This window comes from Camelus bactrianus, chromosome 10, assembly GCF_048773025.1.
Source record: "Camelus bactrianus isolate YW-2024 breed Bactrian camel chromosome 10, ASM4877302v1, whole genome shotgun sequence".
NCBI classification, from domain to species: domain Eukaryota; kingdom Metazoa; phylum Chordata; class Mammalia; order Artiodactyla; family Camelidae; genus Camelus; species Camelus bactrianus.
In genome coordinates, this window is record NC_133548.1 from 6,814,620 (window position 1) to 6,836,753 (window position 22,134).

The 22,134-nt window shown below is 49.8% G+C and overlaps 1 protein-coding gene across 1 annotated transcript; it reads right to left on the reverse strand.

The window, feature by feature from the left end:
- Positions 1-1,006: 1,006 nt before the first annotated feature.
- On the reverse strand, positions 1,007-20,701 carry LOC105070675 (solute carrier family 22 member 20). The gene is made up of 10 exons (XM_074373005.1): positions 20,327-20,701; positions 20,149-20,252; positions 18,553-18,707; positions 16,305-16,473; positions 15,625-15,748; positions 14,476-14,591; positions 12,135-12,349; positions 10,336-10,444; positions 9,938-10,141; positions 1,007-1,103 (listed from the first exon to the last, which is right to left on the reverse strand). Exons 1-10 carry the CDS (start codon positions 20,699-20,701, stop codon positions 1,007-1,009), a joined length of 1,668 nt encoding a protein of 555 aa, XP_074229106.1.
- Positions 20,702-22,134: the final 1,433 nt, after the last annotated feature.

Below are 22,134 nucleotides of genomic sequence, written 5' to 3' on the forward strand. Positions count from 1 at the left end.
GCCTTGGGACAGATTTTTGGAGGAGTCTCATTCAAGCGCTGTTCTAAGGGCTAAACTGCTGAAAGACTGACCTTGGCGACATGGCAGATTGCAGTGGTTCCTGCCCAAATGTGAGAGTCCTACTTCTTTCCTAGATTGTGCCTTTTCTTGGGCTGTAGGGGGCTGAGCAATGATCTAATTTAATTCTCTGGCAACTGCAGGAGGAAAGGATTAGATAAGGAAAATTGCCCAAAGCCACTCACTGGGCCAGTCCCTTATGAATCTAAGCTGAGTTCCGGTGAAGGTCAAGGTCAGGGATGCAGGCACGTTTCAACCTCTGGGCTGGAAATGGATCTGAGGTCAGAGGGACGCTGTGTCATCCCTCTGCACAGCTTCTGGGGAACTGAACCACATCCCACATCTGCAAAGTGGAATTTCTAGGACCGCCAGTGATGGGTGATGGGTGATGGGTGGAGGTCTCTATCCGTTGTCTGAGTCTGGCTTCATAATTTACTGAACAACCATTTATTGAGTGTGTACCATCTGTGAGGCCCACTGCCATGGAGACATTTGCCAGCAGAGAGTGTAAGTCACACACAGGGGAAAAGCTTTAATTACATGAGGCAGGAAAGAGTTTATGCCAAATGAGTGAGCACAATGCGTTCTGGAAGTTCCTCGAGCCAAGCAGACAGGGGCTGTTCCCTAACCCTGCAAAGAGGCATTTTCAAGTGGAACAAGAATGAACAGAGAGGTTTAAAAGGGGCAGAGTCAGGGATGGGAAAGGAAAACAGTCCCTCCATTGGTTCCCCAGGCGAGGTTTCTCCTGACTGTGCCTGTAAAGCCAGCTGGCTGCTGCTGGCTGGACTTCTCCAGCAGCCCAGCCCTGGTGTGTGCAAGGCTCTGTGTCATGGGTTTGCAGAGCCATCGCGGTCCTTGACCAGTCTCACCCCCATCAGCTCCAGAAGAAGCCAGGGGGAGTCTGGACACCGGCTGAGATGCTGTCAGCAAGCGCCAGGCTGTTGGCAGCTTAGATGGTTTCTTTAAGGGGAGAAACTCCCAGCTGCTGAAGAGAAATTTCTTCACCTTTCTCTTCTGCCTCCTTCCTGGAAAGTCCCTCTTTGACCCTGTTGAAATGAAAAGGCAAATGGGACAATGCCATGAAAAGGTGGAAGGAGGTGACGAGGGGCAGGTGGTGTGAGTGTGGTGGTCAAGGGTGTGTTTGTGTCTCCGCTGTCCCCAGGGAAGGCAGAGCCGCAGCGGCCCTTCCTCTGGTCCTCCTCAGCAGCTGCCCTCCCACCGTCCCTTCTGCTCCCTCCTTGCTCTGTTCCAGAGGCGCACAGCTGTCAGGGGCTGGCTTGGCTGGTGAGAACCAGACATGGAAAGGCTGCAGAGTGGAAGAGTCCTCCAGTGAGGACCTGAGGCCAGACACGAACCCAAGGTCACCCTGCTGGTGAACGGGGAGCCAGGCTCAGCTCACTTGCTGTGGTCCAGGGGCACCAGCAAGACCCTGGGGATTGGGCACTGCCTCTGCCCTTCTCCCTCTGCCCCACATAGAGCATCAGCCAGCCCAGGAGACGGGAGGACAGTGTCAGGGGAGGGGGTGGGCATGGGGGGTGCCCTCCAATAGCCCCCCAATAGCCTGAGGGCTTCCTCAGGGCTTCTGTCTTTGACCAGGTCCAGTTTGACCAGTTCCTCTTTTAACCCTCTAGTCTTTAAAATATTTGGGTTCTGGCCTCCTGTTTATTTTATCCTCCTCTTGCACAGACTAAGAATTGTTTGTTTTTCTATTTAATTGTCTCAGTTTTCGTAATCTTGTTTTAAGCCTTCACAGAGTTTGCCAAGTGCTCCTGTCCAATTTCAGCTGGTTACATTTTTAGAACTTTTTCAATGTTCAAAACATTTCATCAGTATTTTTACCTTACCCTTTCTGTTTCTGATCTATTTCAGCGGTTTAAGCCACTTTTTGTGAGCGATCAGGTCTTAACAGAATCACAAAGAAACATTTTTCTTCTCGTTCTACTGTCTCACATCTCTATTTCCTGCCCTTTAAGCCTCCTCATCTTCCTGACCTCTGTCCCTTGGGTTCATTCAGCTTATTGGTTTGACCTGTCAAGAGCCTGTGGTGGGGCTGAGAGGCGGGGGCTGAGAGGCGGGATCCGCTCCCGCCTGCCTATTTCTCTCCAGTTCTGTCTGGATCCCACATCCCTTTCTAAGATGATTCCTAAACACCCAGGGGCAGAGAGGCTCCAGATTCAACTGCTGCAAGCGTTAGGCTTGCTGATGCCATTTTTAAAACTCATCAGATACTACTTAGCCATAAAAACTGACAACATAATGCCATTTGCAGCAACATGGATGCTCCTGGAGAATGTCATTCTAAGTGAAGTAAGCCAGAAAGAGAAAGAAAAATACCATGTGAGATCGCTCATATGTGGAATCTAAAAAACAAAACAAACAAACAAACAAAAACAAAGCATAAATACAGGACAGAAATAGACTCATAGACAGAGAATACAGACTTGTGGTTGCCGGGGGGTGGAGGGTGGGAAGGGATAGACTGGGATTTCAAAATTGTAGAATAGATAAACAAGATTATACTGTATAGCACGGGGAAATATACACAAAATGTTATGGTAGCTCACAGAGAAAAAAATGTGACAATGAGTGTGTATATGTCCATGTATGACTGAAAAATTGTGCTGAACACTGAAATTTGACACAACTTTGTAAAATGATTATAAATCAATAAAAAAGTTAAAAAAAAAAAAACTCATCAGATAAGCAGAGATGACCAGCGTCAGCCTCTTGTGTGACCTGAAATCCACAGTCTTCTTTTTAAAATATCTGAAGTATAGTAAAATTAAGCATAAAAATATGCTTGGGTCAGCCATGCATCTGGTGCTCACCATGGACGGGAGGGCAGTGGGAGGCCCCAGCTGACCAAGAGCTGAAACTTTGGCCTTGGTGGAGGGCCAGACCGTGGCTGAAAGGCTGAAAACCTACCCCTCTACCCCTCACCTGTCCAAGGCTCCCCGTCAATGGGAGGAGTTCCATGGAAGGGCACTGGCTGGAGCCTTGGAACTTTCTCGGGCCAGGCTGCCTCTCCTCGGGGTCTTTCCGCCACCCTGCAGGCTCTGGGGAGCTTCAGCACTGCCCAGATCCTTCCCTCACTTCTGGGACTCAAGAGGGGCTGCCCTGTGTCTGGGAAAAGACCTAATTGAATTCTTATAACTTTATTCATTGTATGTCTCCTCCCCTTGATCACCAAAGAAAACCTGCTAAATATAGATAATTCGGAGAAAAATTTTTAAGTAGGGGAGGGTATAGCTCAGTAGCAGAGTGCGTGCTTAGCATTCATGAGGTCCTGGGTTCAATCCCCAGTACCGCCATTAAAATAAATAAATAAACCTAATCACTTCTCCCCCTCATCTCCTCAAAAAAAGAGAGAAAAAAAAAAAACTTTAAAAAATTTTATAAGTAAAGCAGCCAAGAAAAAGCAAAATGTCACCCATACTTTGAGGCAATCACTGTTACCATTTTAACTTATCTCCCCCCTTTAGAGTCTCTATTTCTTGATGTAACTAGGAAAATATCATAAGTAATTATAATACACTGTTTAACAGTATATTGTAAACATTCCCCAGGCCATTAAAAGCTCTTCACCAACATAACTTTTAACTAATGCACAGTGTATCATAATTTATTTAAATTATTGGATATTTGGAGAGTTTACTTCTTTTTTCTGGTACATTAAACATGGCGATAAATACCCTTGTAGATAAACTGTGTCCACATTTCAGCTTTTTTTTTTTTTTTAGGACAGAGTCCTGGAAATATCATTGCTGCTTAGAAGAATGTGAAAAATTTTCCAACTCACCATAAGTAATGCCAAAGAAACTTCCAGAAAGCTTGCAGGAGTTTCCTCCCTGCTACCAGCGCATCTCCTGCATTGACTATCACTGTGTTTGAAATCTTTTTGTTAGTGGATATTTACAATAGGTCATCTCTTTGTTTTAACTGCATTTCTTAGATTATGGCTGAGGTAGATATGTTTTCTCTGTTTACTTCTTATGGACATTTCCTCCTTCATGAATGTTCTATTCTCACATAAAAGGATTTCCTCTTTTTGAACAAGGTTAGTCAACTGCTCCTTTTCTATGTTGTTCTAACAAACTAGGACATCAACCCAACTAGGGCACCGAGGCTGACCTCCAGACTACACCAGCCCTTCAGACTATTCTGAAGAAACAGTATTTGGTTTCATGATTGATGAAGGATCTGGCAATTTATGTAGAAATAAGTTATGCACCAATGGATTTCTGTCAGCCTGTGAAATAAATCTGGAGGAAGTCCATGTATATCTTTAACCCAGGAACTAGTGATAAAGGCTTATCACAGCCAATCTCTCTTGGCTTGCCGCCAGCCTAGGGGTGGGTAATGTGAACCTTGGAAACAGGCATTTTCTTTTCATCTTAAGCCTTGACATCCCAGGCTTGTCACTGGCACTCATAGTTATTTGATGAGATTAGAGACTGAGTAAAATGAGACGGGTTGAGGAGTTCTGAGTTCTTATTGTCCAAACACCTGAAACTCCATTTGATTGTCTCATGAGAGAGGCCATCTCTTGCCTCCCCTTCCCCAACATCACCGTTTCCCAACAGACCCAAACAAGCCCAGTCGTTTCTGTCTCATGTTGGGTTGGACAAGAACTGTCAAGAAGAAGCCCATGGACTGGAACACTTAAGAATCATGCGGGGGCAAATTAAATATGTACCTGATTATACAAAAATCTAAAAATCTTACCTGCAAGGACTCCTGTGGCTGTTGGGGTACACAATCATAGCTGAAGAGTTTGCATTCTTCATGGGAGGGCTATCACCCCCAACAGGACAAAAACTGGTTCTTGGTGGGGCAAAAAAATCTGAGATACTACAGTGGTTAGTGGCCTTTAAAGATCTTTGTGGGACACTATAGCTCAGTGGTAGAGTGCTTGCTTAGCATGCACAAGGTCATGGGTTCAATCCCTAGTACCTTCATTTAAAAAAAGACAAAATATAGACAAAGAACACTGTTCACAGTACATGAACAGACACACAGTATATCTGTGGTATTAAAAGGTTGTTGGGAGGCTGGGGATGTGACAAGAAAAAATATGTAAATATATTAAGGCCTCTTTGAGTGGGTGGTAATGGAAAAAGTTTGAGAAATTGTGTTCTAAAGCAACTGCCCTAAATGCCTAGACTCAAGGCCCCATTTAGGCTGAGATTTAATAAAGACAAGGAGACAGAAAGATTTTTTTCTTTAATATTATAAACCAGACCACATCAATCCCTTCCTCCAAGTCCTGCAGTGATTCCTCTACTGACTTAAAAATAAAAGCCTAAATTCTCAGTATGGTCTCCAGGGCTGCCTCATCTTTCAGGTTCACGCCTGGCCATCACTCAGCTCGTCCTAGCTCTCTGGGACCTCAGGGGGCTTGCATAGGCTGTTTCCTTCTCCAGAGCCTGGCTAACTCCTTCTCCTTCTCCTTCAGTCTACACCCAACCACCCAGTTGTTCTCTCTCAATGACACATTTATTTGTGTGTATTTATTCTCTGTGTGTCTCTCTTGCTCCATAAGCTCCAAGAGGGCAGAGATCACATCTGTTGGGTTCACTCTAGCACTGTGTCTGGCACATAGTAGAAACTCAATGAATGATAATTGAATACATGGATTAGATTTCAAAAAGCCTAAATTAAACACCAGGTACAATCCTTGGCCTCCAGAACTCTGCAAACCCTTCCTGACCAGTGTTCATTACTCTTACCAGCACACTCAGGGAATGGCTCTGACTAGATGTGCTCCTGCTGGTGTTTATCCAAGAGTGGGCTTTGCTTCCCCAAGATGTCAGCCTATTCTATTTGCTAAATAAGGACCATGTTTGTTTCCTCCACAATAAACCACAGGTTTAAAAACTTCTTATGCAAAAGTTTGCATGAGATGCAAGCAGGCTTTGGGCATGGCTAGTTGCACTTGCTATAATCCCAAGGGGAAATCTGTGAGGACAGAGGGAATCTAAAGAGACGTGAAGTTGGAGGAGGGGAGAAGTCAAGGGGATTGTCCTTTGTTTGTGAGAATGACATCCTGTGTCATCAGAAATACGTGAAAAGCTTTTCTTCTCTTTTCTTCCTGAACAATTCAACTCTAAAGCCATCACATGGATCAGAGCAAGGTAGGTGTCTACGTGGAGGGGTGGTCTGAAATGGGGTGTCAGGGCCCAAGTCGGGTGTGGAGAGTGTCCCTGCGGGGAGGATGGGTTACATGCAGGGGGACTGATCAAATAAGCAAATATACTAAGGATGAGGGGAGGCAGATTTCTAATTGTCAGAGAAGGGAGTTAAATATGAAAAGGGAAAAAAGGGGGATGAACCCTGTGGTGTTGGATTGGAATTGGAGTTGGTGTGTGAATGTGTGTGCAAGCTTATCTTGTGAGTGATCCAGAGGTTTTCAGTATGATCTATAGATATAGAAATAAAGATGTAAGAGTGTGTGTCTATGCATATTCACAAATTCGCTGCCTCTGATCACTGAGAGGACTTGAAAGCAGAAAAATCCAGTAACAATGAGTACCTCACCCCTAGATCTTGGCTTCTAAATATCATTCTCCACTAAAATGAACCAGGACACTCGGAGAAATAGCTGCTCCCAGGACAGCTGCAGGGAAATGATGAGCATAGAATACCTGGTTTTGCCAAAAAGCAAGGGTGTGCTTAAAGAATGTTAAAGGACACAGAAGCCAAAAAGTTTGCACTGGCAAATCTAGTACAAATTAACCATCAAAATAAACAGAGTATAATCCATTGGAAAAAATGAGAATTTATGAATCCATAATGGAACAAAAAATAATTGAAAGTTTGATGGGGAATAAAATATTTACATAGTTTCAAAGTACTTCCTCCTAAAATGCTTATTAATTACAAAGGGGAAATGAGTAATTTTACAGTGGAGAAGCCTGGCGGATATCACTTTAATCAAGGGATCAAAGAGGACATCACAAATCAAAATCGCACACCACCTGATGGGATGCCATGCGCAGGACACAGCATCATTTCTGTGATAATGCTGCCAGAGGTGCATAAGCCACAACATGCAACGTCAGAAAAACCCAAATCAAGGGAAAACCTACAAAGAACTGGTCTGTAATCTTCAAAATAGTTAAAGTTTTAAAAATTGTGTATCACTACATTGTGCATCTGCAACTTATATAATATTGTACATAAACTATACACCAATAAAAAATATAAAGAAAAAACTAGTCAAGTGATTGTTAACCTGAAGCAGGTCCATGACTCTGTGCTCACCTTCAAAGATATCTGGACCCAAAACACTGACCATCAACCAAGAAGACAAGGTCTGGCTCTCTTCTTGGAGGCAGCTTCTACCAGCTTATCTATGTTGTTTATCGAAAAGTATAGATTCATGATCTGTGTCTGGTTTACCGGATTAGACAGCCTGGTTTTGGCTGTGACCAATGGGATATAAAAGACCCCGCAGCAAACTTGTGCTTCCCTGAGATGGAGATATCTCACATTCATCTTGATGGTGTGTGATGCAGGGAGGACTCACTTCCTGGGGACTAAGAGAAGACCCTGGGAGATGTGCCTGGGGGCCCCTGAGTCTTCCCAATGTTTGCCTGTATTTTCTTCCTTCTGCTGCAGTGTGTACTTTGTCTTATGAAAGCCTCAATTAAGTGCGCTTTGTGGCGTCTTATTAATTCTTCCAGTTATAACACCCTGTGTATTTGCCGGAGTCGTGAAAGTCAGAGTGAAGGGCCAGCTCCAGCCTGAAAGAGACACAACAGCTAAATGCCACTTGTGATTCTGAACCCCATCCTCTTGCTCTATAGGACGTTGCTGGGGAGGACTGGCGAAATTTGAATGAGGTCTGAGGATGACATGGTAGTCACACAGCAAAATTAACTTTCTGATTGTGATGGTTATAGTGTGATTATATAGGCGAATATCCTTGTTTGGAGGAAATACACATTAAAGTATTTGAAAGAGATTTCAACAACTTTCTCCATATTTTCAGGGAAAAAAAGTTCTTTGTCCAGCACTAGCCCTTTTGCAAGTTTGAGACTGTTCCAAATCACACTCACACATACACACACATATGCACACATACATATATACAATTTAAAAAATAAACAATAAAAGCAAAACAAAATACAGGACTATTTTGCTGAGCTTAAGAGAGCTTCCTGTATTGTGGACCTCAGTACAGGACATCGATATAGTTTTTCAGTTTGTGCAAGCTCTTCCTCGCTCCTGGGAGGGAGTCCTGACAGAACCAGCTAGATCAAACACAAACAGCAAACTGTTGTGAGAAAGAATGGCTTGCTGTTAATTACTATAAAAATTGAAGTCATTTTTAGTAAATGGTCTCCAAAATTCAGTTCATATCCAGTAACAACATACTCTAGTTTTATAACTAATTGTTCCTGACAAGGTCAAAAGGAGCTATGTTACCTAATCTAGAATTTCATTTGGCATTACTGGGATTTTTCTATTACCAATACAAGCAAAATCTGATTTAAAAAATGCCCAGGACAGACCATCACAGTGGTTCTCTTGGTCATATTAGGGCAGGGCACTTCTCCAATTTCCTTTCCATGTACTTGAGGCCCTCAGGCAACATCTCAGAGCATCTGCAAACAGGCTCGGGACTGGATTATTGACAAATACTTATCGCAGCACTTGGGATACCTGGACCTACATCCGTTTTATAGGATGAGCGCAGGTCAAGAGCAAAGGGAGGAGCCTTCCCGACAGAGGGAACAGCCTCGTGGTGGCCAGGCTGACCACAGGGAGGTGTACAGGGACCAGATCCTGAGGGCCTTGTAAGATTTCAGTTTTTATCTTCAATGCAAAAGAGAGCCAAGGGAGGATTCCGAGCAGAGGAATAATGTGATTCTACTTACATGACAAGCCTTTCACACCAGCGGCTGTGTAGGGATACAGTGGAGAGTGGGAGGATCTGAGGCTCTTGTAATTGTCCAGACAAGGGATGATGGTGGCCAGGACAAGAGGGTGGCCACGAGGGTGGAGAGAGAGGGACAGATTCAAAATATATTTTGGAGGCAAAATTGATAGGACTTGCCAAGGAATATATCCTGGAGCTATGTGAGTCTAGCTTTTGTCCACAGCTCAGGGTTGACACAGGCTGTTCATGGGGGAGTGGGCTGGAGTCGGGGGAGGGTGTTATTTTTAAGAGATGGAAACACAGTCCATCCACACAGGCCCCTCGGAACAGATGGATTCAGCTGTGGGATCAAGCTGGACTCAGAGAGCTCTCTGGCCCCTGCTCCCCAAAACTAAGGGTCTTCACTGAGCCCGTGTTGCTGAGAAATACTTCAAGCAGCCATATCAAGTCCCCTCCGCACTTATTTTGGAAACGTTGTCACAGACATCATTGCTACCTTACTCAGTGACCTCCCTAAGGAGACCCAGGAGAGAACTGTCTTCTAGTGTTAGTTGCTGAGAAAAGCTTTGCCTTCTTCAAGGAACTGGTATTCCTATTCCTCTCTGAAAAAAAAAGTCGTTTAGGGGGTCTCCCCTTCTACTGCCAGAAGTTCAGAGCCAAAATCAACGCCCACCAGGCAACCACATGGGCCTGTCTTTGTTTCAGACTATGGCACCTCCTCTCCCCAAACCATCACCCCACTTCTCTGCGGGGCTTCACTTCAACTCACGGTCCGATTTTTCCTGGCCCACAATTTATTCTTATTTCCGTGGCACCACACGCTGTGGGAAGCGAAGCCGCGAAGACGGAGGCGGGCAGGCACGCTGGGTGGCGGGGCTCTGCCCTCACCCGCCCCGGGCGCCTTAGCAGCGGCTGGAGGACCGGCGCGCAGTTGTCTCTCCGGAACCGCAGCCTGCTGCCCGTCCCCGCCCCGCACCGTACCCTGAGGCCCCTCACCTCCTCTCCATCGCCTCGATGGTTTCCACAAGCGGCACGTTGCGGGTCTCAGCCAGGAAGCAGATGGCCAGCCCGGCCAGGATCGAGGTGGCCCCGAAGCCCACGGGCGGCAGGACAGGGCTGAACTCCCCAAGCATGGTGACCAGGGGCGCTGCCAGGCCACCAAGGCGCGCGTTGACCGAGACGAAGCCCATCCCCAGCTGCCTATTGGAATAGTGTGGCCGGGTCAGTGGCCGTGGTCTGGACCTCCAAGGGGCTGGAAGGACCAGGTCCTGAGTGTCAGGGGCAGAGCAGGACGGAGATGGGGATCCTGCTTCCGTAGCCCGGCGGGCATCAGCCTGGAGCGAGGGTGTCCCAGTTCGGGGCAGGCGCTCCTCTGACTCCGGCCCCGCACCCACCTGATCTCCGTGGGGTACAACTCTCCCGTGAACAGGTACACGCAGATGAAGGAGCTGGCCAGGCAGCCTTTGCCCAGGGCCGCCTGGGCGGTGCGCAGGGTCTGCATATCTGCGGAGAGGGAGAGGTGGAGCTGTGGGGGGAGCCCCGAGCCCCAAACGGGAGCACAGGGGCGGGGGTGGGGGGTTGGGAGGGACTCAGGAGGGGACAGGGTGAGACTCAGAGCCTGAAGATGCTAAAGATGGAGGAGGGAGGCAGAGCCATGGCGGGGTGGGAGCAGGGCACGGAATCTGGAAGGGGAGGATCCTGGTTTCCACCACCTGGAATCCACAAGTCCCCACACAGTCCTTCTCTGATCTCTGCCTCCTTCCTCCCCTATTTCCATCTGTCACCAAGTCTTGCTGGGGAGGCAGGACAAACTGTGCAGTTAGGCCTGGGTTCAAATCCTAGCCCTGATGCAGCTGGGTGACTTCAGTCACTGTGACTTAACCTCCCTGAGCCTCCCTGTCCTCATCTGTAAAATGAGGAAGATACCTGCACCTGCTTCATGGGCTTGTCGGAAGGTTGATATGATGTCGTAAGAGCAAAATGCTCAGTGTCATTGAGGGTTTGCTGTTACCATCATTATTTGCCCACTTGTCCTACTGTGGGTTATAAACAGCAACATTCCAATGCACACGCCCAACATCTGGGCAATGGTCAAAGAGATTATGGCCCATCCTCTGGATCTGGTGGCAGCTCTGGCTGCAGACTGGAATCAGGAGGGGAGATTTTATAAAACACCCAGCCCTGGGCCCTGCTTCATCTTTATTACATCAAAGCCTCTTGGGAATGGGCTCAAGTTTGGGAATTTTTTTAAAGATCCCCAGGAGAGTCTAATGTGCAGCTAGAGTTGAAAACATCAATCAGGTGAAATATTAAATAGTATAAAAAATTAGGGTCTTGAAACATCTGTACTAACATGGGAAAGCAGATTTATGCTACAACATATAGTGAAAAAGGATACTATATATAAAAATACATCTATGCATCTATACATATATAATCCTATTTATATTATTGTGTGTACATGTATAAAATATCTCAATTCTGTCAAGTATAAAACCTGTAAATAGGAAAAAAGATTAGAAGACAAACATACCAAAATACCAATAGTAATAGTCTATCCATGTTACAGGGGAGGAACAGAAGGACAGAGCGATCAGACAACCTGTCCAAGGCCATGGTGGCAGGACTAGGGTCACAGCTGGGTACATGTTAAGGGCTCTGATATGCAATCCTGGCTTCTAGCTGCAATCACCTGACAATTTTTAAATACTGAGTTTTGGGTCCCAGTCTTTGAGATGAATTGCATTTGGCCCGGAGCCCATGGGCTTTGGGAGTTTTCAAAGGTCTCCAGGTGGTGATGGTTACAGCCTGCTTTGCAAACCAGCATTCCAGAGACAGCGGCTGAGGTTCAAACAACAACTTCTTGACCTTTGAGATGCTACCTGGGCCAGGCTCCAGATGGACACACACCAGCCAGCCCTTTGCCTCTCCAGCTGTGTTTATGCATCAGTCTAATCTCCCTGACAAGACAGTAAATGCCCTGAAAGCAAAGACTCATGTCCTTTGCAGAGTCTCCCCCACGACACTGCTACTAGGTTCTAAGTGATAAATAGAAGTTCTACCAGTCAACAGTCACCTTCTTTCCAGATCCAGAAGACTAGCCCTCAGCCTTGTTCCCCTGTAGTGTTTGTTGCCCACCAGACCCCACACACCAGAGGCTCCCGGGTGGTAACAGCAGAAGCGTGTGGCTCACCTTCTGTCACAAACATGTTCGCGATCACCATGAGTCCGGCCAGGATGAGGAAGGAGGCCACTGTGGCCCGGCGGCCGACATAAATCATGGTGGTGGTGGCCACCAGCATGGCCGGGATGTCTATGACCCCGAACAGGACCTGCACCAGGTACACGCTGAGCCCAAACTTCTGCAGGTCCATGGCCAGGCCGTAGTAAGCCAGGGAGTTGGAGAACCTGGGCGAGGCGGTGAAAAGGTTCTGCTTCACACCAGGGCTCACTGTTCCGGACCCGCGGCGGGCACACAAGGATGAATGACACAGAACTCCTCTCTCCCTGACTTTGCACAACACCCTCTCCTGGTCTCAAAGTCTGCTTCTGGCCTTTAGGGCCCAGGCCCCTCAACCCACCTGCTCCCCAGAGTCCAGTTCGTGGGCTCTGGGGTGTGTGTTTTCCCTTGTCACACTCCAGCCCTGCCACCTCCAGCCTTCAGTGCGGACCTGGGCATCACCTCAAGAATTGGAGGGAGAAAATGAGAACCTTCCAGTAGGGCCGTCCCTAGGACCCTCACCATGTCTCCCAGTGTTCACTGAGAATCGGCCCCTGAAAGTGGCTGCTTCTGCCGAAGGGGGTGACGGTCAAACTGACTGCAGGGGCCTGGGGCTCCCACCCTGGGGGTCTCCACAGAAATGTAAAAGGGGAGGAAGTGTCTCAAGGAGGTATTTGTGCATCCATATTCACAGCATCCCTGCTCACAATCGCCAAAATGTGGAAGCAATCCAAGTGTCCATCGTCAAATGAATAGCTAAACAAGACGTTATATGTAACAGCGGGCTACACAGGAGTTACTCAGCCTTGGGAAGGCCGTCTGTCATCTGCTGCAACGTGGGTGAGCCTTGAGGACGTTACACTAAGTGAAAGAAGCCAATCACAAAAAGATCAATACCGTACGATTCCACTTATGGGAGGTTCCTAGAGTAGTCCAGTTCATAGACACAGAAGGTAGAGTGGTGGTTGCCAGAGGCTGAGGGGAGATGGGGATAGGGAGGCATTGTTTAATAGGTACAGAGTTTCAGGGTTTTTTTTTTTAATGTTTTTAAAAATTAGTTAATTAATTTTTAAGACATTTGCTGAGCTCTGCTCTATTTTATTGTATTTTTTGGAGGGGGGAGGTAATTAGGTTTGCCTATTTAATTATTATTATTATTATTTTTAATGGAGGTACTAGGGATTAAACCTAGGACCTCATGCTCGCCAGGCATGCACTCTCACTTGAGCTATACCCTCCCCTACAGAGTTTCAGTTTTGCAAGATGCAAAGAGTTCTGGTGACGGTTGGTGGTGAGGTTGGTGGTGAAGGCACTTAACATTACTGAACTACACGGTTACAAATGGTTAAGATGCTACAGTTTATGTTACGTGTATTTACCACACTTAATAAAAGCAAAGCAAACAAAACAGAACAAATGTCCCTGAGGGAGGGGCTTGGGATGGGCCCTCCTGAACTCGTCCGGGTCTTTTTTGTTTGCAGGACAAGCTGGCACAGAGAGATCCAGGAACGTGTCGGGAAGGCAAGTGGAAAATTAGAATATGGCAGTGGGCTCTCTCCAAGCAGGGTCCAGCATCTGAGACACTCTTACTGGGCCTCCCAGCTGTCCCAGCAGCGCAAGTCAGTGGAGATGGGGAAAAAGAAAAGAAACGTCTGGAAAAGGAAGCAATAATTCTTGTTGGCCTGAGGCAGGCCTGAGGGCATCAAGGGAGAACCAGGGTCTGATTTCACCACTTGGCTGCTCCCAGGTGGGGAGGAGAAGCAAGACCCCCAACATATTATTCTGAACAAACTCAGGTGAAATACTTATGGCCCTTAATACTACAGGGGAGGCAGTGCAAAGTGGGCTTCATTTGGTCTACAGTTGTTATCCCTGAGAATAAATAATCCAACCTTGGAAAGACGGTTCTGCTTCATTGATCTCCTTACCCTACCTGGACCCCCCTCTTAGAGATGCTCTTTTCTCCCACACTTGTCCTCCACTGACCATTCCCTTCTGGACGGTTCCTCTTGCCTCAGCTTCCCTGACACGGCTCCCTCACCGCCTGGGTGATTCTAATAGGTGTTTGCACTCCAGTGAGACCCACTGCCCAGATAGGTCAGCATAGGTGCCTCATGTATGACCACATCTCAGCATCCTGCAAGGGGCTGGAGTACCCTCCATGCTCAGAAGACACTGGAGAAATGGTGTGAAACAGGATTGAATTCACAAGGCTCTCCTGCTCATTGCATTAAGCACATATTTAAGAGTTTCTCAGTGAGGACAAGGCTTCCCTGCCTTGGGTCAAAGCCCTGGGCATGAGCGCATCACCTACCAGACCACCATGAGACAGCACGTGACCTTACGGATGGCTGGGGTTTGGAAAAGATCCAAGACTGAGTTGGAGGTGCGAACACTTGCAAACTCACTCTGGATGTAGGAGCTCACCACCTGGGCAAGGAGAGTTTGATCAGCGGAAGGGAGGGATCTGGTATCCTGTTTCCCTGCTGGGTATCCCTTCATCTGTGGAGAGGAGGGCCAGGGGTGAGATCCCTGGCAGGATGGTTGGCCTTAGTCTCCTCTCCATCCTGGGACTGATGGCCCTGCACAGGCTGTTTCCAGGGCTTCGAGATAAAGCAGAGGCTCCAATGTGGGTCCCAAGGCTCCAGGGCTGCCTTCTGATTAGGCTGAAATAACCACCCGTGGTTCCATTCCTGGCATCGACTCTGAGAGTCTCAGCCAACAGTTAAGTGCAAGGGTTCCAGGGGGGAGAGTACAGCTCAGTGGTAGAGCGCGTGATTAGCAGGCATGAGGTCCTGGGTTCAATCCCCAATACCTCCACTTAAAAAATAAATAAACCCAAATACCTCCCCCCAAAATAAAAATAAAATTAAAAAAAGAGCAAGGGTTCCAAGTGGTTCTGCCACTTCCTGCTGTCCGTTCTTAGGCAAATTACCTAAGTTATTGTTTCCCTGTCTGTTCCCTTCTGTGTTAGGTAACTTGATAATCCAAACTTTAGTTTCCTCAAGGGCAAAAATGAGGCATTAAATGAGATTGTGTACATAAAGCCCTTAGCATAGTGCCTACCATGGGGCTCAATAAAGATACTTACTACTAATAAACGGGAACTGTCTTATAATAAATGGTACTTTTATTTTTGATTTTTTGATAATTTCATTTTATGATTTTTTAATTTTATTGTATTATTTTGTTTATAATTCAGCTGAATGTGAATGGATTTTTTCCCCACTGCACGAATGGATAGACTGATGAACAAAGCAGTTAAATTATTTACCCTAGACCACGCAGCCATTCAGTGGCTGAACATCTTTACCACACTGGAATGCTTCCCACTCTATTTATTCCCAGCCTTTTCACCTGGATGGCAGGTGAGTCCTGGGAAGCTACGAAACTCTAATACGTCTCGAGGCCACCAGCAAGGCTGAAACCCATTGCTATCCTTGCTCCCACCTGTCCTGCCTACCTCCTTGGTCAGCCTCTCCCCTTCCTCCTTTCTCCCGTTCATCACAGCCACCCTCCGCAGGTTCTGCATTGCTAGCTGGGACTTGCCATGAAGGAGGAGCCATCTGGACGACTCTGGCAGCCACCTGGGGCCAAGAGAAGGATGAAGAATGACCCAGGACAGAGTGGCACTCTTTCTGTTCCCCCAACCCAAGTATACCTTTGTTCCCCTGTCAGACCCTGGGAAGGTGAAACATCCTGCTGTCAGCAGATTCAATAAGATTGGGGGACACTCGGCTTCCCTTTTTTGCAGCACTTCATTCAGGGAATCTCCAAAGGGTACTTAGACGACACGGGACTTGGGATTTCCACAGATTCATTTTTGAACCTGGTTCTGACCCCAGTGGGTGGCCTTAAGTAAGTCATGGGCCCACCCTAGGCTGTGCCTCAGCTTCCCTCCTAATAAAATGTCCCTGGGGTTGTTGTGAGGCACAAAGAATTGATGAAGGCAGAGCACTTGGGATGTTCTGGACCCTGCATGAACATAAAGGATGCTACCATGTGGAGTATTTGTGAGCCTCCAGGAGCACAGCCTCCTTCCATGTCCGGCAAGTCCCAGTCACTCCAAGCCTTCCAAAGGGACAGATGACAGCTTGGCCACACAGGTGCACCCTCCCCCACCCATCTCTGCTCAGGACATACCAAGAATAGAGGAAAAAGATGAGGAAAGGAACAGAGACAGCCAACTGCAGCCACCGCCAGGGGCGGATCAGGTATGCCGCTCCGGCCAGGATGAGCTGACCCAAGGTGAAGGAGTAGCCCAGCAGGACCCCCGCCACGGTCCGGCCCCGGGCGGGCATCCACTCCACGACTGCGGAGAAAACCACAACAGGTTCAGTGAGACGCATTGCTCACGCGGTCACCGCACCTGCCCCTGTATAATGACTCTGTGGCCACCTGGATCACTCCAGAGACCCTCTGGACACAGACGAAGGTGGCCCAACCTCAGTCCTCAAACTCAGGTAAACTCCAGGTGGACCAAAGCAGTAAGTGCAAACAATGAAACCACAACAGTATTAGAAGAAATTGTGGTAGTCTGTTTTTTTCTTTTTCAATCTCATGCGTCAGGAAAGGCTTTTCAAAGAATGTCACAAAACCCAGAAGCGACAAAAGGAAAGACCAACAAACTTGACTTCATAAAAATAAGAAGTATCTGCATTAAAAAAAAATACCCACCATAAGCAAAGTCATAACATCAGCATAAAAAGACACAGGAAAAAAAATGCAACTCAAATCACAGTTCTTTAACAAATTTCCCTAATAGTGGAAGAGTTCTTACAAATTGGTAGCTCAACAAGCCAAAAGAAAAATGGGCAAAGGATGTGAACATCCCTTGGTAGAAAAGGGAATATAACAGCTCTTAATTACGTGATTTTTTGCAAGTGGCAAAACTTGAAAATAACCTAAATGTCCATCCATGAGGGATGGGTTACATGAAGCATGGCACACTCTTACAGGGCAGCCAAGATAAACTGAGGACGATGCTTCTGTCCAGTGAACAGCCAGCTCGTGTGTTCAGTCCATCTGCACATCCTGTTGCTTCTACCTGCAGGATTGAGCCAGCCCTTCCTGCTTCCTCTACTGCTAAGGGTCTGTCCCGCATCACCCTGACCTGTCACCCACCCCAGCTCTGCTCCAGCCACAAAGACCTCCTCACTCTTGAGCCCATCACACTGCCCTCCTCACCTCCCTCAAGCTTTGCTCGAAGTGACCCCTTCTTGCCAAAGCTGTCCCTGAGCCAACAAAACTGCAGACTCTCCCTTCCGCCTCGGCCGTTCTCATTGCCCTCTTGGGCTTTCGTTTTCCTCCGTAGCACTTGTCACCTCCTAATACACTATATTGCTCGCCTATTTGTTTCTTATCTGTCTTCCTGCACAAGAACAGGGGCTCCTTAGAGCAGGATCTGATTTGTTCACTGCTGCCTCTCCCGTGCCTAGAACTGTGCCCGGCACGTAGTTGTCTGTGTGTGTAGGGGGTGTGTGTAGGGGAGCATGTACATGAGTATGCATGTGTGTGTGTGTGCGCAGATGTGCGTGTTATAGAAATGATTCTAGCAGGAAATGGACCTTGGATGACTCTTCCTGCCTTCAGGTTCCATGAGCCGTGATTGGATGCTCACTTCGAAGAATGAGGCAGGTGGGCTGGGATTTGCTGAGATCCCACGTGACCTCAGCGCCCTTCGATGTCTTCATGTGGGGAGGGGAGGTGTCCAGTGTGCCAGCCTGGTGCCTCCTGGCTCTCCAGCCCCAAGGGTCCCCCAACTCCTGGGATGAAAGACCCATCCTCAGCAGCAGACTCCGATCCCTCAGATCCCCCCTGTGGTGTCCTCAGGAGCAAACCAAGTAATCAGAGGGACACGCAGGCAGGTGGCAGGCCTATGTCCAGGGTGGCCTTCCCCTGCCCATGGTACTCTCTGCCACAGCCACCAGGAGCTGCCTGGAACCAGCCTGGAGTGAGGACTGGCCTTGTCACTTTGGAGGTGGGGACATTCCCACCTGACACCCCGGAGGCCAGGTCTCCACACAGTACCAAGGGGAAACTCCACCCCTTTGGAACCACATTATCTCAGGGCTGCCTGCCCCCCTGGGGGGCCACTGTGTCCCCTGCAGAGAGCACCCCCAACCAAGCCTGGCACACAGTAGGCCCTCAGTAGGTGGTTATTGTTGACTGACTGACACAGGAATGAACCCAGCCCTCTCAGCTGGCAGACAGGCAAACTGCCACCCAGAGTCCGTGGCTCCCCGGGAGCCCAGGCCTCCCGAGAACCTTGGTGGGAGGCTCTGAGTTGAGGTCCCAACACAATGAAACAAGAAAGACGTCTGACAAAGGGACTGCCATCCCCTCTTCCTAGAGCCTCCTCCCCTCCAGGCCCCTCCGTGGCCGGACTCACCCAGAGAGAGGGAGTTCAGGATGATGCCGGAGAAGGTCATGCCCGTCAGAAACCGGAAGACGCAGTAGGCGCTGAAGGAGCCGAAGTACGCTGTGGCCGCTCCCGAAACCCCCAGCTGCAGGTATGACCAGACCAGGGGGGCCTTGCGGCCCAGCCTGAGCCCAGCATGGATACAGGGTTAGGGTTCCAGGGGTGGCAGCAGCATCCTCCATGGGGGTTGTGGAGGGAGGGTGAGAGGAAGTGACCCCCGCCCAAATCTGAATGCCACGTGTCCGTAATGGAAGCGCATTCGCTGGGACCCAGGCACTGGCAGAGCCAGGGAGGGAGAGGCGTGGGGTGGAGGAAAAGTGGGGGTGAAGAGACGTATTCCTGCCTTTGTTCTTTCACTCAGGGAGTAAGTATTTCTGGCTCCCTAGCAAGCCCCCGCTCTCCCAGGGTTGGAGAAGGGCAGAGATGCTGCAAAGGCCGAGAGACTGGTGCAGTGGGTCATGAGAGGTTCCGCTGAGTGACTTTCTGGCAGGTGGGAGGCCTTAAACCAGAGCTCACAGTGGGACAAGCACTTGGTGGGGCCTAAGCTGCTGAGAGCAGGACCCCAGGGTCCAGGCTTCATTTGAACTGGTGATGTTGGGGAGACCAGGGTAGGGTGGGGGCTTGCTACAACATAGAGGGGTCCAAGGCCAGGGCAGCAGGGCCTTGGCACTGCCCCATTTGTGAGGGTCCAGGGCTGGAGCCCTGGCTTGGCCAGGTGGGCAATATTTCTTCTCCAAACGCCCATTCATTCACTCATTCATTCACTCATTCATTTGTTCATTTCTTCTGTTACACAGATGTCCATCGATCACCCCCAAGTGGCAGGCCTGAGCTGGGGGCTGATGACAAGACACGATGGATAAGATACAGGCCCATGCCGGAAAGATCAGATGTGTCATGACACGGGGTGACAGGACTGTGACAGAGCCTCCCACGAGGGGCCTGAGGCACGCAGCACAGGGGCTGGAGTCTGAGAGGGCCCCTCAGAACCTGAACGGTGAGAGGAGGGGCTGCAAGGAGGGGAGAGGAGAGAGGGAGTGGGGAGGAGGTGGAGCAGGAAGGAAGGGAAAAGAGGACAGAGGAGGCGAGGGAGCCGACGTCATCAGAGCCAAGGTGGTGCCACCTTTCCTGGGCATCTCTCTCCCCTTCGGGGCCATTGTGGTCAGTTCTGGCTCATCTGCACACTGGGATGCAGCCCGGACGTACGGCGGGTGGGAAAGCTCTTTCTGAAGGAATATGCAGAGGCCACGACTGAAGTAAAAGCCAAGTACAGAACCATGCCTGGGATGTGCCAGCATTTGTATAAAGAGGGAGGACAGACTAAATGTACATGTTTGCTTGCATTGTATAAAATAAAGTATCTCAGTGAGATACACAGAAACCAGGCTGCCCTCTAGAAATTACTGGTAGAAATGCTGCCTGCACACCCTCTTGCACTTTCTGGAATTTTGAACCATGTGAATGTATTATATGTATTATCTATTTTAAAATACACGAATAACCTTTAGTAGAGAAAAATTAATGAAGAGACTCAGGAGGATAAGACCCTGATCCCCAAAGGCTCACCTGTCTGCAAGGCTGCCAAACACAGCGGCGCCCACCAGCACCCCGGCCATGTAGATGGACTGAGCCAGGTCACGGAGGGTGCGGGCCTCACACACCAGATCCCACTGCAGGGGTGGGAGGGACGCTCCAGCCTCAGCCTTGGGTGCCAGCCCCCTGCGCCACCCCGGCCCCCTCTGACCTCCATCACGATGGTAGACGGGAAGATGCTGTGGTCGTAGACCCAGCCGTCCCTGCAGCCCTCCATGGCCGCCCTGTGGACGGAGGTGTTGGGGCTCAGGAGGGCCCACTGAGGCTCTGTGAAGCGCTGGCACGGCTCGGGGGACCCAAGCCGGTCCAGGGGCACCGTGGCCCTCAGCCAGGCCCCCGAGTCATTGGTGGCGGCCGCAGTGTGGTTGGCAGGGCTTCGGCAGTGGTGATGGGGCACGGCGGCCGTGAAGTTCTGCAGGAAGTTGTGGCAGGCCAGCAGGCTGCAGGGCAGCAGCAGCAGGGCTGTGTAGACCAGCTGGAAGCGGCCCACGCCACCCAGGGCATCCAGCAGGTCTGTGAAGGCCATGGCCCCGGGCCTGACCTGAGGCCCAGCCTGCGGGGCCTTATGTAAAGGGGCTGGGACAGGCCCAAGGAGGTGGAGAAACAGGCCCGGGGTAGGACCACAGATGCCTTGTGTCCGGCAACTCAGAGGGGTCAGGTTACACCTCACAGGAGGCCTCGGGTGTCCCCATGTCTGCAGGGGTCCCTCTCCTGCTGAGCCTTTTCTCCTCATTTCTCTGTCTCACCTCCCGAGTTAGAAGAGCAAGGGGTCCTAGAGGGCCACCTCACAGCCCACTGCCCAGGTCTGTAGGCCCAGCCGCCCACTCCCCACCCTCAGTGGGAGGACCCCAGCAGTAAATGCAGCATCATCCTCAGCCTCCTCTTTCCTCTGGAGGCCACTGTGAGTCCAATTCCAAGGCCAGTCCCTGTCACTGGGCTCCATTGAGGCCAGAGCCTTAAATGCTTGGAGGTCACACAAGGGGGTACCAGTGACTATGGCTGCTTGCCTCTCCCCAACTTCCCTGGAAGTCAGGGGCTGCACAGAAGACACTCAGAAAAAGGTCCTTTACAAATGCCCAAACAGGGCAACCAAGAGGAAGCCCTGCACTCCCTGCCTCCGCCCCAAGCACTCACAGGCTGGGGGTTTGTGAGGGGCCAGGGCCTCGGATCATCCGGACCTAGTGTCCCAACCCTGTCATCAAAGAAGACCCAACACAGAGAACTAAGGGGGTAAGGCCTTGTGCACCTGGCCCCCCACCCCTCCACCTGGCCCTCTCACCAACCAGCCCAAGCTCCCAGGAAGCGATGGGCCGCCCCCTTTCCTCATGAGGATGCCAAGGCCCAGCTGGACCTGGCCCAGGGATTCCCAAAGGCAAAATGCCCACTCCAAGTCCTGTGCCAGATAGCCTGCCATTTGGGGCTCCAATTGGGGGTCCCAGTGGTGGAGAGCAGCCCCACCCCCACCCTTGGGCTCCGTTAGCCTTTGCTCTGCAGATGCTGCCCTACTGTGTGGCTCACCCCTTCCCCCATCCCATCCCCTCCTCCACCCCCATCTCAACCCACTCGTATCTCTGGTAAGAAGAGCTGGGATCCCAGAGGGGCTGGAGCAGCTTATATAAAATGCAGGTGTCTGGGTCACAAGGACAACTCCCCTCCCACACCCCCAGGAAGGCTTAAAGGAGGCTCTGTGCCCTGGGGAGCTCCCCAGGGGGTCAGGTTTGTGCTAAGTAAAGGTTTGAGTTTCAGCCAGAGCCTCCCAGGCAGTGTGCAGGGAAGGCAGGGGTCAGGCCTTTGGGCTTCGAAGGAGGCGGGCATGTAGGACCAGCAGGGCCACCTGGGACCTCAGCAGCGTGGCCCTGCCCCTGCAGCGGGGCCCCATCCTTCCCTCCCAGTGCTCAGTACTCTAGCAGGGGTGCGAGCCTCCAGGGTGATGGAGAAGATGGAGCCAGGGCAGGAGCG